The sequence below is a fragment of the Epinephelus moara genome, chromosome 21, assembly GCF_006386435.1.
Source record: "Epinephelus moara isolate mb chromosome 21, YSFRI_EMoa_1.0, whole genome shotgun sequence".
NCBI lineage: Eukaryota > Metazoa > Chordata > Actinopteri > Perciformes > Serranidae > Epinephelus > Epinephelus moara.
Window position 1 is genome coordinate 20360297 of NC_065526.1, and position 16412 is coordinate 20376708.

Sequence of the window (16412 nt, forward strand, 5' to 3'; positions counted from 1 at the left end):
AACGCATTATGTGAACTGCATTTATTATAATCCTCCCTCAGAGAAAAAAACAGCATCACTGAGCGTAGTTCCTGTGTGCTACGGCAACACTAAACCTCTAAGCTTACTTCAGAAGGACTAAATGCACAAACCTGCTATTTTTAAATATCCCATGGAGAGAGACTCACTGCAGCCTGTTTTATTTTGTTCTGTGCAACCTTGTTCTGGGGACGATAAACGAGGTGCAGACTGAAAGAAGGAAGTACAGCAAGTGCTGGACGGAGCAGTGAGTGACAACAACCCCGCCCACATTTAATATTAATATTTCAAATATTCAAGTTAATACCAAGTGACGTGCTCTTGTTCAGCACATCTTATTCTAATCACGAATCTACCATTTGTGCAAAATGTCATGTCCGCTTTAAAGGATAACTTTGGTATATCTTTTTAACCTGGACCCTATTTTCCCATGTTTTGTGTCTAAGTGACTAATGGGAACAATAGTTTTTAAACCTGGTCCAGTATTGAGCGAGAGCACTGCAGCCAGTAGCAGGAAAACAGTGGAAACACTAGGGTCTAGGTACCATGTCTGAGGGGTTATGTTTGATTCCAAAGGTACCATACTGAAAGTGTTTGGAGGAAACGGGACTTATGTGTCAGCCCTGTGAAAGTCTGACAACCTGTCCAGGGCGCACCCTGCCTCTCGCCCAGTGTCAGCTGGGATAGGCTCCAGCCCCCCTGTGACCCCTAACAGGATGAATAACATTATTACATAAATTAATACGTTACTAGTACATACAGTAATAACGTTACTAGTAACGCCTTCCTGCCCAAAAACTGATCATAACCAACAGAAACTGTGGCCAGTCTAAGAAAACAGGTTGTAAACAAAAAGAGAGTTCCTTTAAATATTATCATTTGACATTTGATTGAGTAAAACTGTATTTGTGGGTCTATAGAAATTTCAAAATCACAGCATATCATCACAGAATATTGGGAAATTAAAAATGAGATTTAAAAAAAATCTGCACCTGGTGAAACAGTTTCTCCCAGTAGTCTTGTGTCATGAGTCTGAAGAGGGCCAGAAAAGCCCAGCCGAAGGTATCAAAACTGGTGTAGCCATAGTTTGGATTCCTCCCTACTTTTAGGCAGTCAAATCCATCTGGACACTTCCTGTAAAACAAACAGTCGAAAGGATGAAAACAGACGATTATGGGACAACACTGATAATAACAGAAAGGCTTGCACATTTAAATCAATGGCAGCGTGGGGCAGATAGCGTGCGGCCTGCTTTACCAGAGCTAAAAACATCTCCAGTATCTACATGTAGCCTTGTGGCCTTTGACTCCACAGGGGAGAGAAGCGGATGAGCCAGTAAGTACATACACTGCTATCAACACCATTATTTCAACTCAACAGGGCACTTGAAATTCGTTCCAGGCATGAGGAGCACTAAAATGCACTGCAGCAAAGGGGATTACGCTGAGCCAGATGGATATCAAATTGCAGTTCAAAAATTTTTTTCCAGCTCCCTGCCTCCCTCCATCTCTGATCTTCATTGTCAGCATAGTGACATTACAGCAAATATTTAAGTCCAGCAGCTGAGAACAAGCTGGACTGCCACGTCAATCTGAGTGCAGAATAATTTCGTAATGGCTGGGAAACAGCTGGGCGGCAACAGCTGTAGATGTCACCAACCAGCCAGCTAAGCAGGAATGCTCACTAATATCCAGCAGCGAGGACAGAGGAGGCTGCGTGAGGCCAGTGACATCTTCCTGTCAGGCTGTTCCTTCCCTCTGCCGCACTGCTCAACCTGCCACCAATCTGTGCGCCTCTTTCACTCAATTTTGGTTTGACATATTTCAACTGTACCTTGTTGTTTTATCGCAGTCGACCACTTTTCAAAGCGTAGCACATGGTACAGATAAACAGGAATAATAATTAGAAAAAAATTATGTATTCAAGGACACTTTGTCAGCCTTTAACATAAAAGAATGAATGATATGTTCACTTTGTTGGATGACTCATCTAACCAAGGTTTAAGTCTCTGAATGTTTTATGTGTAGAGCTGAAATGATGAGTAGATTAATTGAGAAATATTAATGAGAAACTATTTTTACAACAGATGAATTATTTCAGTTACCTTTCGAGCAAAAAGGCCAAACATTGTGCTGCTTTTCTTCTCTGTAAATTTGGAAATCCTAAGGTTAAGGACTGATGGTCGGTCAACAATTGGTCGGTAGTCTGTTGCCATTTTCTATGTTATAGATACGTTTTAAACCGTGTGAGTCTGGAAATAATCTGCAGATTAGTTGGTAATGAAAACTGCAACTCTATTAATTTCCATACTATAATCTAATTAATGGAGAACAATGGCTGCATGGAACGTATGAATCGTTCTATAAGAAATAAAAGGAAAAAATATATATTTCTAATTGAAAATAAATGTCAAAGCATTTTTATTGTGAAACATAAATTAAATACTGTTTCACGTCTAAAACAAGTTCACAGTGCAGTAAAATTATTCAATTAATAAATAGATAAATCCGAAATAAAAGCTACTAAAAAGGCCAATAAAGTGTGGGAAAGAGTGCAGTCAAAATATTTCAAATATTCAAGTTAATACCAAGTGACGTGCTCTTGTTCAGCACATCTTATTCTAATCACTAATCTACCATTTGTGCAAAATGTCATGTCCGCTTTAAAGGATAACTTTGGTATATCTTTTTAACCTGGACCCTATTTTCCCATGTTTTGTGTCTATGTGACTAATGGGAACAACAGTTTTTAAAACTGGTCCAATACTGAGCGAGAGCACTGCAGCCAGTAGCAGGAAAACAGGCTGCAATGTAACCACTCAGGGGCATTTGCTTACCATTTATATCCACTGTTTGTGCTTGTTTTTACTCAGATTGTTATTCTAAGTTTCAAAGTGTCAGAAAACATTATGGAAACGATCCCTACAGAGACAGACCTTCTTGTTCAGTGTAAAATTATTTTGTTGCACCAAAAACAGCCCAGAAATTGCTATCGTCAAAACCCACCAGACTTGGTAGAAATTAGGGCTGTCAAAATAACGCGTTAATTTTGATTAATTAGTAATAGCAAAAAATAACGTGTTAAAAGAATTAACACTGATAAATTGCGTTATGCTGTGCCCTTTTACCCGCTGCGTCATTGAAGGCCACAGTGGCTTTGTCACATGATGGAGGCTGACGAAATGGCTGCTTGGCCCTGTGAATGGAACATTTACATTAAAAAAAAAACGCCCAGATGGAACTGTTGATAGGAGCACTGTTCTCTGCAGTTCCTGCAGTAAGGAATTTTCATACAATTGTAATAATTAAAGCCTGAAATATCACCTCAATGCAAAATGTTTAGCAGTGAACCTGGAGGTCCGAGCTAGCACAGCCTCTGATGCTAGCGCTAGCTGGCAGCCTCGTCAAGCCACACTCGACCAGGCGTTCAAACTGAGCAAGTCTACCTGCGACCGACTAACTAACTCCCTTGCAAAATGGACTGCAATGGACTGTAGACTAGTTTTGGTGGTAGAGGACAGGGGGACACCTGTGTCCAAAATCCAGTAGCTTTGCTGTGACACATCTGCCAAAATTCATTTGAATTGAATTTTTTAAAAAATACTGCAAAAATTGATGTTTGCAATTAATTTAGATTAGTTAACCACGGAGCATGTAATTCAATAGATTATTTTTTTTAATCGCTTGACAGCCCTAGTAGAAATTATCTTTAAATTCACCCAGTTAGATGTGAAAGTATGCTAGCTCTATACATGCCAAAGCAGCCCAGTCTCACTCCGAAGTCGTTGAAATCGCTTAGTCAGTGACTTCTGGCGTCAGACACAGACGAATATAGCCGTCCTTTCATGTCGGCATAATATGCAGCCGGTCACTGTTATTGTTTAACAGGGCCTGGCAGCGTCAGAGGGAAATGCGGCGGGACAAGAACAAAAGTTAAGGTGGCAGAAGTCTGAGTAGGGTTGGCGGAAGGGGTGGTGGATGGGTCCAACAACCACCGGCCACCCAGTTTCAAAAACAACTGTTCCCATTTGTCACTCAACACATAAAAACATAGGAAATTGGGTCCAGGTTGAGAAATACTACAGTTAATCTTTAATTTTCTGAATAAAAACTGGTCTGAGCGGCTGTCGAATGTCAAGAACTTTTAATACTAAGTGAAGGTTCATTGCTTAAGTTTGACTGCCTTACACGCAACGCACACAAACAGACTACTACATCTAATGCTGTGGTTGCTCATCTTCTTACTCATACTACTGTCACTCGAACAACTATATGAATGTGAGAGTTCTCTTGTAATTAGATACTGATGTAAAAACAAGGCGCTCGTCAGGCTAATGCCCCTGAGGTTTCTATAGTAACTGCCCTAGAGACTGCTCTTGCATGGGTTTATCCAGAGTTAGTGCTCCTTAAGGAGGGCTGCTACACACATGCCCTCGCTGTGGGAGCTGATCTGCCTCCTCGCAGATTACATCCACAGCCAGCATGAGGCACTGACGGCGGTTTGCTCAGGGGAGGCCACAACATGTAGTCATGCCAGTGTTCTTCTTTTTCTGTGTACATCCTGTATCGTATTACTTTGTACTCATTAGGAAGAGGCTGGACATCCTACAGTGTATTACTCAGGGGTGAGAGATATTAATTAGATTTCAGAGCTTTGATTTAGGCAGTTTTTTAGTTTCCAGATTTGTGGATGTGTTGTTAAGAGCCGCAACGGCAGGGCTGGTATGGTGTGTGTCATCATGGCAAACTGTGGTTCATTTGTTATGGAGAGGAAGAGACCTCTGTGGATAATTGACCCTTCGCTAAGTCCCGCCCTGGGACACAGACTGGCCAATCATAACGTAGCATCAAGCTAAATGTAATGTCTGGAGCTCGTCGTGTATTAATGATACTCGTTACCTGGAGAGGTTGAAAAAAGATATACGTTTCGTCCCTGTTCCAAAACCAAAATCAAACCCTGAAAAGTGTAGGGTTAGCTAGCTAGCTACTGAAGATATAGCCTACTGAATGTATACACATGCTGCTTTTGCTTTTTAATGATTATGACAGTGAAACAAAGACCGACCCTGCTGTACAGGAACCAGTGAAGGGAAGAAGGGAAATTTTGCTGATATTCAACCAGCTGTGTGTCATCGCATTGTGCACAGATGAATGTTGTTTGACTTCCCCAGGAGATCCCTGCCCGTCCGGCAGCAGAGGTCCAGGTGCTGGCAGCGTCACGGGGGTGAAGCCAAACACGGTTCATCTGCACACACTGCGATGCCACACAGCTGGTTCAATATCAGCAAAGTTTCCCTTTATATTCATTGTCTTCTGTGGCGATCAGCAGTGATGTGGTGGTTCACTTTTACACTGTGATCTGTAGCCTATAGTTTGGCTTTAGCTTCCAACTATCTTTGTCTTTTTAACCTGTTGTTGCTGCTGAGTCAGTTTGACATCCTGGATATATCCTTCATGAAACTGGATAATTCAGTGTTTAAATCACCTGATCCATTTGTTTTGAAGAAGAACAGACCTCTGTGGATAATTCAGCTCCTGGTGAAAACCTCCTGAACAATGACCACTGAGAAATTCTAACCGGGAGAAGTTTCACCTGATCCACAGTCCTCACTGCTGTAGTGAAGGAGCAAACCCTTGTGAAATACTATGGTATGGTCCTTTAAACTTTCCTAAAGGTCTAAGAGTCATCTCATGTCACCAAAGCGACAGAGTCCAGTGTGTGTAAGTGCTCTGTGACAGCTCTGCTAACATGTTTACATTATTTATGAGTGAACCGTCAGTGTCGTGCAGTTGGTGTGACAGAGCAGCAGAGGAACATCTGTCAATCGGTGCAAAGTGTTTTCCCTCTACGGTGGGCGGGGTTGAGGCGGTGGGTTTCCATGCCCACATGAGCCCGGTCAAGGGCAAAAGTCATAATCCTTGAGGCACAGTGGCTTGAAGATGTGAGGGGATAAGCGTTTGCCTGAACGCTACAGTGGGCGCCGCGATGAGAAACAGCAAATCATTTATCACAAACTTGTTAACCATCTCGGCTGAAAATATCAGTTGAATATGTGTGTGTGTGTGTGTGTGTGTGTGTGTGTGCATGCCTGCCTGCTTGTGTGTGTGTGTGTGCGTGTGTGTGTGTGTGTGTGTGTGTGTCATCATAACGTATCCAAAGCTTTAATTTGGAAATCTACTCAGGGATTACTTGTTGGAATACACTCAAAAGATTAAGCATCCTCTATGTTTTACGTCCTCCATCCTGACCTGCTTAATATCTTGCCCGTCTCCACAGGCAGCCTCAGAAAGTTCCATCTAAAATGTCACATGAGGCAAAAGGCTGCCGATGATTTTGCCAACACAGACACGGTAACTTTAACTTATAATCAAGAGTGTCGCGGGCCTGGGTCATTCTGTTTTTAATTTAAAATCAAGCTGCGAAGACACAACAAATGCAACAAACACCACATTCTTGGTGCTGACGCAGCAAAAACTTTAAAGAATAAAACAAAATGACTAATGCTCCTGTTTCTTTTATTGTCTTAAGAGCCATTAACACTCCCATTAGACACAGAAAAAAGATTAAAACCGAGTCCGGGTGTCAGTAGTGCACCATTAGAGCTACACAAATGGCAGGAACACCAACAACAAATCTAAAAACAGTCCAATCGCCGTTACTTGTAGGTAAACTCTGGGACAGCTGGACAGATCATATTGGTGCTAGTCTGATCTTACTGACCTACTATTTATAGGAGTTTAATGATGTCATTTCCCTCCGAATGCCCTCAAATGTGTCCTCTTTTCGCTCTGACTTGATCACAAATTACTGAATCAGATTTTACTTCTTGGGAGACTAAGCTCCTGTGTTTTTGGAGGAGAGGTTACAGAGTGAGATTAAAGCTAAAGGGTCGGCTGAACGCTGATGCCAATAAAAAATGTGTAACTACATTGTGTCTATACTTTGTCTAAAATATTGTATTAATATCAATATTAGCTTCATGCAAAAAAAGTCTTATACACACATTAAATCTCTCATTAAAAGGAGTCCAGGGTCTCATCATGAAAAGCAAATAATACATTTGAACAGAAGAGACTATCTTTTATAATTTTCTTTGACCTGCATATTGGTGGAGAGCAGAGCTACAGCACTGTGAAAGTCTGCAACTCTACGTTCTTTTAAACCAAGGCTGAAGACTTTTCTGTTTGCTGCTGACTCCTGTTAAATCAAAATATTTCTTAGACTGTATTGTATCTTTCATTCTTGTATTTTGTGCCTGTCTTAGTATATTTTAGCTTGTTTAATTTCCATTCTCTTGGCTCTTTAATGGCATTTTTAATTGTATTTAAATGTTCTTTTGTCTGTTTAATGTGAGGCACTTTGACTTGTTGCCAAAATGTGCAGTACAAATAAAACTGGGCTGGGAGAAGTCATTTTTATTCAGACTTTCTATTTTGCACTTTAACCATCTCAGTCTCTTGAGTATGAGCATTTTATGTCTAAATCAAATGATCCACGAACATGTCAGTTATCAGTTAAAGGGAAGCTGGTTATTTTTCAACGCTGATCATATGTTCTTATATTTATGTGTCTTTGAAATTGGTCCAGTATTGAGCAAGAGGGCTGCAGCTAGTAGCAGCAAAACAGGCTGCAATGTGACAACTCAGGCCATCTGCACACCGTAAATATCCACTAAAAGGTGATGTTTTTGTCACTGATAGGCTCAGATTATTGTTTGAAATGTCTGACAACATTATGGAAAGGATCCCTACAGAGATAGACCTTCTCGTTTAAGTGTAAGATCCTTTTTGTTTAACCAGAAACAGTCTCAAAATTGCCATCATCAAACATACCAGATTCCATTAAAATAATAAGTAATTTTATCATCATTAAACACACTTTATTAAAAGTCAACAGTAACAAAATAAAACTCACAAAAGCCATCGTGGTTCATCTTACCACTGTTTCAACACTCGCCAACTTGGTTTGTTTGAAACAAACCCTTAATTCACCCAGTTAGATGTGAAAATATGCTGCCTCTATACACGCTAAAATCTGGTGAGTCTGGTGGTGATTCTGTTTCTGGTTAAACAAAAAGGGTCTATCTTTACCAAAAATGTCTATCTCTGAAGGGATCCTTTCCATAATGTTGTCAGACACTTGGAGTAACAACCTGAGCCTGTCAGTGGCAAAAACAAACACTTTTATTGGACATAAATTGATGGTGCATTGTTGCCCATTAATGTTACATTGCAGCATGTTTTGCCGCTGCCGGCTGCAGCAGTCTTGCTCAACACTGGAACGATTTCACAAAATCTTATTAGACAGAAAAACGTGGAACATAGAGGTAAAAAAACAACCCACACACACAAAAGTTACCCTTTAACACTAAACTGGAGAAACTGGAACAAGTGAACGTTGAACATTTTTGCTTGAAAAATGACTTTAACAATAAATCAGCCATCAAAGTTGTTGCATTCAATCAACATATTTGTATCAATGTGCCTGCATCTCTTTGTTTACCTATAATATTTTGATTTCCTGCTTGCAGTAAATTACCTAAATATTTTTGCCTTATCAAACAAATAAAGTTATTATTATTATTTGTCCAAATGGAAACAGTTTTTCTGTATTTTTCAAGAACCTCAAGGGTACTTCAGAGTGAACCCTGTGGTACGTTCTAGAAATGAGGAGAAAAGAGAATCAAGTCATGAACTCATACTTGTCTGAGATAATGGAGGAACAAGATCATATTGAGTGACCGTAGAAAGATAATTGAAAAATTAAGATCTAAAGACGGAACAAGATACAAGACCTACCAAACCATCAACCCTGATCTGTCCACAAACTTTTCACCAGCAATACACCCTACACTGAAGACCATCTGAGAATAACTTTTACATTGTTCCAATTGTCTTCTCAGAGACTGTGAATGGAAATGGGGAGGTGGAGCCGTACACCTCCCGATCAATATGTGTGTTGCTGTAAGACTGGTATACAAAATGAAGAAATGTGTGCCCTCTTACACAGGATATCACTGAGACGTGACTCCACTGAACTGAGCTCACTCTTCATGGACACTGATAGAAGAATTTTAGTCATGCTACATGCACGTCTTGCAGTACTGGTATTAGTTTGTGTCAATTAAATAACCAACTAACTAAAATGGGTGTATAATTAATTATTTTAAGGGTACCACAACTGTATCAAGATATAGAAAGTTTCAATACAGAAGCACTTCACTGTTGAAGCTTAATATCATCCCCAGTTTTTGTTATTTGCTATCATCCATTATCTTGTATCATTAACAAGAGCACCTAATGGAAGCCATTTGTGGAGGCTGCAGGATTTCAGATTCACACAGATGGGTATTTAGTTCACTATAACCCTTGAACTGGGCCTGGCATGGGCAGAGTCATCCTGTTGTGCTTGTTTCAAAAGCATTTGGATTTATAGGATTATTCAGTGCGTAGGCTGAGTAGCAATATTTGGATGGTTTCACACTGCGCCTTTGATTGGGAACAAAGTCGGCAGATAAAATGTCATCTACGCATTTATATCGACGTTAGAAATTAAATCAAAGATGCTTTCCACAGAGACACAAAAGCAGATGCTCCTTGAGGACTTCAGTACAGTATCTCCCCTTAACAATATCAATCCGAAGTGATCCGGTCCGCTCAGGTTGATCTAATCATGTCATAGAGCTTTTGAGATGATGAAATCTCCAAAGACCCCCCCCTCTCTCTCCAGCTGGCAACTCTGTGTTTCTCTGTAAAGGGTTCCAGTGGAGCCGGGGTGATTATCCACACCACATGTCGTCTTGTGCACAGCCCCTCTCACGCTACACCCCTCCCTCTGATGGGATCATTCCTCCATACATTATGCCTATACGTCACAGATTTGAATATGAAGCCTAAAGCACATTGTCTATTGTCCCGTCTGTTTTTTCTCGATCTGTGAAAACTGTTTGCGCCGAGCTTCGAGCTACTGTATCCAATTATACGCATGACATGCATGGGATCAAAAGCCATTAGACACTAAATATTTTGATGTTATGTAACAGCCTGCAGATGATTAACAAGCAGTAAGCAGGGCAAACACTCACTTACCCTGCATCACTTCCGTATCCACATATTAAGGCATCCTTTGCTCCTTCAACTTTGTAAAAATTATCTAAAGAAAAAGGAAAAAACAAGTTTAAGAAGTAACTTTTCTCAGAGCATTGTGCATGTGTGAAATGTTTTCTCAGCACCAGTCTCTCTTGCATTTTCTGGCTGACCTTCGCTGCTGAGGAAGTCGGCCCTGGAGCTCCAGGTTCTGTTGTTGCAGATGAAGGACGCGTTGGAGCTGTAGGAGGAGTTGATGCAGTGCGCGAGGCTGCGGATGCACTTTTGTCGCAGCAGCCCCATGAAGAGCTGCAGGCCGATGAGGGCGAACACGCTGAGACAGAAGACGGTCAGGATCATCACGTCCGCCAGCTTCCTCACAGACTGGATCAACGCGCCGACGATGGTCTTCAGACCTTGATGGAGGAGAGGAGACAATATATCAACACGTGTTTTCCATTGATGTGGGAAAAGCAGATTCTGACACAGATATCTGAGGTTTGACCTGATGGTTGATGGTTGACTTACCCGGGATAACTGAGATGGTTTTCAGTGCTCGTAGTACTCTGAAGGTTCTTAATGCTGAGACGTTTCCAAGGTCTACGAATTCTGTCACATATCTGCAATTTGATACAAGGAGAGTTATGAACCTCTGCAAGTGGTTTAAGCAAAGTATTAGCCTAACCCTGGTGATCATACAGATCACTGGGGTTAATAATTAATCTTCAGACATACTTAACAGTTTGTATGTCATGTCTTTAGAAATGTATTTTAGTCAAATCACATGTGCGTTTGTCTTTTCATTGGCATAGCATCTTGGTTCATTCATGCATCCTGTAGGGGTCATGTCCACCAAAGTATTTTTTCCTGAGGCTACTGTATTCTTTGAAATGGGAGTGCCGTGTATATTGTAACGCTACAAACGCCAGCAACATATTGCTGAGCGCTAAGAGTTCAACAGTGTTCAAGTTTGAATAAAACATGCCAGGCCCAAAGTTACACATATTTAAAGGCGGGGCCGCTTGAGTGACAGGCTGTCTGCGATGTGTCACCACAGTCTATGAGTCACATCCACCCCTCACTTGCTCCACCCTCTCATCCAAATATGATCACTGCTGGCCCCAAAAAACCACAGTGACGACAGCTGAAATGTGGAACTTGAGGCTTCAAAATGGAAGTCCACAAACCAATGGGTGACAATGACATTGCGGACACTACATCCATCATTTATACAGTCTATGATCGTAATTCCTGCATCCTGATATTCATCATATCACCGATTCTTGCCAACACACAGCCATACTGTTAAGGCTGAAATCACCCAAAATCAACGCTATGAGAGCTGTGAGAATGAATTAAAACAGTAAATTTACGGTAAAACCAAAAGAACAAAGACTCTAAAACGCTCCTTAAAGCTGAGTGAAGCTGCAGTCGGGTGATTACTCTCTGGGGGTTAATCACTACAACCAACTCCTTTCACCGACAAGCAGTCATGTGATCCACTGTATATATCTAAAAACACTGATTATAGCTATAAGTTAAAACAACAGGACAACATGTGTTGTGAGAGGAAATGACAGATGAATTAGCTGACTGAACCATAATTAATCAAAACCAAATTAATGGCTGAAGGTGATGACAGCTTTCAGTGTGTCTACACGCAGTAAAAGGGATTTTGTCTCGCTGTTTTCAAACAAAGCAAATGTCCTATCAGGATGATTGGTCTCGGACAATGCTGCATCGGGAGGTCACCTGTCTAATCTGCCACCTGCATCATGGTTTGTGAGCCACTGCACACAGATCTATGACCTCTACAATAGGCTTATCATTCATGGCGTTTCAAGTCACCACTCAGGACTCACTACGGTCAGTCACTTTGACAAAATGCTTTTTAAAAAAAAATAAATAAATAAATAAATCTGCATCACCATTACAGTCTGCACAAAAACTAACTGTGAACACTGAATTAAGATGAACCTTTTTAATTAGATGTTTCTGCACCATGTAGCCACTGCTTATGTAAGGTGATTGCCGATATGAATGAAACATGAATGAAATCGTTACTTACGCCATGACGATGACGGAGAAGTCCAGCCAGTTCCACGGATCTCTCAAGAAGGTGAATGGCATTATACAGAATCCTCTCGCTAATATCTTTATCGCTGACTCGAAAGTGTAAATGCCAGTGAACGTATACCTGAAAAATATTCATGGAGGGGGAAGAAAATACAGTTAGCTCTCAATTTTAGTGTTGCACAAAATCTAAAGTTCAGGATAGATGTTTGCATTAAAATAAACCACAATCAGTAGCGACAAGAACTAAAAAGCAAAGTTTGAAAAATAAAGGAATGAATAGTGTGCAGCTGATGATCTATAAAGGAGTGATGTCACTGACAGATTGTGTGCAACATATGAAGTAACATGCTGGAAGTGTTTAAAGTGTTCTTTAGGAGCAGACCACAGGTCAACAGTACATGCCACACAGAAGTGGTATACAGCGTCTTAAAGTTGGGAGCCTGAAGATTAATTTGAGATACAATTTGAACATTATGATGGCCATTCACATGCTCAATTATGTCTAATGAGTTGTTGCAGCAATTTTTGGGTTGACGCCATTTGTTACACAGATTTGGTTCTAAATTTAAGCATTTTTTACCACTCAAGATTTAATAAAAATTGTTGCAACCCCTCTAAAATGTCACATTAAGACACCAAGACCTTGCAAAACACTGTAGAAAAATCCATGCTGTGATTTGATATCAAAAACTTCTGACATTTGGAAATCTGAAGAACTGCATTTTTCAGCAAATGGATGGCGAGCACTTCTGTTTTGGAAACTGCTTAGAAACACCCTTATAGTCAATATACCTATGAACGCCATACATCCTCTGAATTCCCGAGGTCTTTAGTTTGTGGCTGTAAAGTTTCACAAGGCTGTGATTATTCTAGAGGTCACTATAGGTCATTTTATGCAGTGATGTTCCCACTGCAATGAAATGGCTACAATGGGGGCTAACATAATTATACATTAATAAAATTGGGCTCTTTGAGTCCACAAGAGTCTCAGCTTTCCAGTCAGACACAGTTTATGCAATTTAGACTGTTTAAGGGACCCCAGTATGCAGTAACATACAAATACACCATTTGGAGAATAGACGGAAGAACACATTTATGTAGCATGCAAAGAAATGTACACTTTTAAGCCCCAAACTTCATGGGACTGGCATAAAATGGGCATGTCTATAAAGGAGGTCAGGAAGACCCCTGTGAAAATGGCCATGCCAGTTTTTCCTTTGCTAAAATTTAGCCTCAGTTTGGAGCTTTATTTAGCCGCCTTCCCAACAAGCTAGCATGACATGGCTGATACCAATTGATTCCTTAAGTTGTCCAGTTTCACATGATACCACTACCTTTGTCCTAGCTTAAAAAGTGCACCACAGCCTCTTAAAGGCAGTAACATTAGCCAAGATTGTCACATGAAGCTAAGGTCAGCCTCTGGTTAGCTTAGGTTAGCATAAGGACTGGAAATAAGACAACTGCTAGCCTGGCTCTGTCCAAACAATATCTGCATACTAACACCTCTGAAGCTTGTTAGAGAGATCTCATACAGTCAGAGTTTTAATGCCACACTATTTTATCTTAGCTGGGAGCAGTAACTACCTAAAGTCTCTGTTGTTTACCTGGCAACTGCAAGTAATGAGAAGAATTCAGATTTTGTTAACTCGTCTTTAAACTAAACTAAGCTAAGCTAAGCTAAGCTAAGCTAAGCTAATCAGCTACGAGCGGTAGCTTCATATTTAAAGCTCCAGTGTGTAGGATTTATGGGGATATATTGGCAGACAACGGAATAGGGAGTGGGTCCTTGTCCACAGAGATCGCCATGTTTCTACAGTAGCCAAGAACGGACAAACCAAACACTGGCTCTAGATAGGGCATTTTGCGTTTTTGTGTCGGCCTCCACTGTTCGCAGCCCCTCCACAATGAGCAGTGCTGGAAAAACACAGATTTTTATTTTACATTAAACTGCTTTATTCAGTGTTTTTACTGGTTTAAATCACCTGGGGTCTCATTTATAAATATTGTGTACGCACAAAACAAGGCCTGAAAGAGGCGTACGCCATTTCCCAAGCAGAAGTTGTAGTTGTTGAAGTTGTTGATCTATAAAAGCAGACTTGATGTGACAAACTCTGACCCATGCTTATGAACATTTTGGAGAAGGGAAACTGGCGATGCACATGAGGTGGAAGCCTGATTGTAGAAAATGTCAAATATTTTTTGGTGCACACAATTTTTGGCTTTTGTGTGTACGTACATTTTTTATATGGATCCTACGCATTGTTTTATAAATGAGACTCCTGATCCGTTTGACCTCTGCGGCTCTCAGTAAAAAACCCCTGAACAATGAACACTGAAGGAATTCTAACCGGGAGAAGTTTCAGCTGGTTGCAATCTGTAATACTCACTGCTAGACACCACTAAATCCCCTTAAATCTTAAACACTGTTTCTTGAACATATATATATGAGCAGTATTGATCTTCTCATCGAACTCTCATCAACAAAGCAAACTGTTTCTTTTTTTCACTTTTACTATAAAGTAACGTGGAAAGTTGCAAAAGTAAATTAAAAAATAAAAAGTCTAAGTCAGTGCAGACAGCATGCTGCATGCTAAAAATGACCATGACCCACTAATGATGATGATGACAACTTGGCCACATCATACTCACCACAATATTTCTTGTTTCATTCCACACCTCATGCTGTCTTTCAACAAATGTGGCTGCAGTAAATATCACATGCACCATATACTTACATGTGAACTGACTCTTCAATCATCACTGATTAAATAACAAACGGCAGCAAAGCTCCACATTAGAACACATGACGTAGCACAGTTTCAATATCTGTCACTAAGTCTGAGTGTAAATACTGTGAGTACTTACTCCAGGTACTTTGTCCATGGTGCCGGGTCGGACATGGCCATGAAGAAACAGTTGGTCAGAATGGTGAACATTATGAACAAGCTGAACAACGTGGAGAGGACGTTAAGGAAACTATTCTGTGAAACAGAAACTTACAATAATACAGTTTTTGTGATAAAACCAACAATGTATCACACAGTGTTTCTCTGTAATCCTATGAAATATAGCCATTAGGGTAAACCATTAATGTGCGTGTCAACAGCATTACAGTAAATGCAGATTATGGAAAATGTAAGTAAATTCCATTTAACAATAAAGCAGGGGAGTCGTATCATTCTTGCTTCAAATGAATGAAACAATAACAAAAGATCTGTTAGCGGCTAACTTTAAAAGACAAAATCCTTTTAAAAATCAGAGTAAAGAAAAATCATTTGAAAATTAAGTTTCTTTCAATAATCTAAAATATTTTATGTACATTTCATTACAAATCAAATCTTTTTTTTTTTTAATTATTATTTTTTATCTATTTATTTATTAAAAAAGCTGCAGAGAATCAGTTTCAGTTGATAGATACTATTCAATATATAATTTGATCAATAGATGTTGTGTCATCTAGAGGAGAGCCAGAGGAAATGTCCCCTCCTGCATGTAAAGTACCAATCGGCTGTCTGAGAACTAACAGGCAGCCGTCACATGATGTGAAATCTCCTTGCTCTTATTTCATTTCAGAGATTAAAAGAGGGATATGAGGGGATTTGTTTTGCAATGCCAGAGAGGACCATTACAAAGCTGTTTCAAAAATGGGACTATGGAAAAATCCAATAGAAACCTTCGGGGGGAAATCAGTAAATATTGGAAATTGGCTTATCTGCTGGTATGAGATGCAAGGAGCGGAACTGAGACTTTTTACAGTGTTAAAGTTATTATTTTGGAGGGAACTTTTCACACTGGTTTGTTTTGATTCACATTCTAATCTTCATGGTATCAAAAAAAGTCAAGACGTTAGCACTTAGGACTTCTGGTCAGCTTTTGTCAAATGTATTAACACTATAATGGAAACAGACTTCATTGAGGGTCCAGCATTATGCATATTGGGCATCTTGCCAGTGGAGGCTAACCTGTCCTCAAAGGTATATTATTGGGTGAAACTAGCCCTCGTCACAGGAGGCAGCTTTCAAGAATGGAGAGATAGGCTGGTGAGGACAGTTTCTTTTGAGCAGCTTTTCCATAAAGTTAATGATAGTTTAAATGTTTTCATAAATACCTGGGGTATATACCCTTTTTTCTTTTCTTCTCCTTTTTTTTTTGCCAATTTTTAGGTTATTTCCTTTTATTTTTAATTTTTGAGATGGAATCATGTCAGCGAATGCTTAAAGATGCAGGAACTCA

The 16412-nt window shown here is 40.1% G+C and overlaps 1 protein-coding gene across 1 annotated transcript in view; it reads right to left on the reverse strand.

Moving 5' to 3' along the window:
- LOC126409136 (sodium channel protein type 4 subunit alpha B-like) overlaps positions 1 to 16412 on the reverse strand; it is a 91556-nt gene that overhangs the window by 41821 nt on the left and 33323 nt on the right. Inside the window, exons 4-9 of the mRNA XM_050075083.1 lie at positions 15045 to 15134; positions 12172 to 12300; positions 10632 to 10723; positions 10277 to 10519; positions 10107 to 10170; positions 1011 to 1152 (exon numbers count right to left, since the gene is read on the reverse strand). Of these exons, the coding sequence (XP_049931040.1) occupies positions 1011 to 1152; positions 10107 to 10170; positions 10277 to 10519; positions 10632 to 10723; positions 12172 to 12300; positions 15045 to 15134 (760 nt within the window). The remainder of the gene's footprint in view (positions 1 to 1010; positions 1153 to 10106; positions 10171 to 10276; positions 10520 to 10631; positions 10724 to 12171; positions 12301 to 15044; positions 15135 to 16412) is intronic.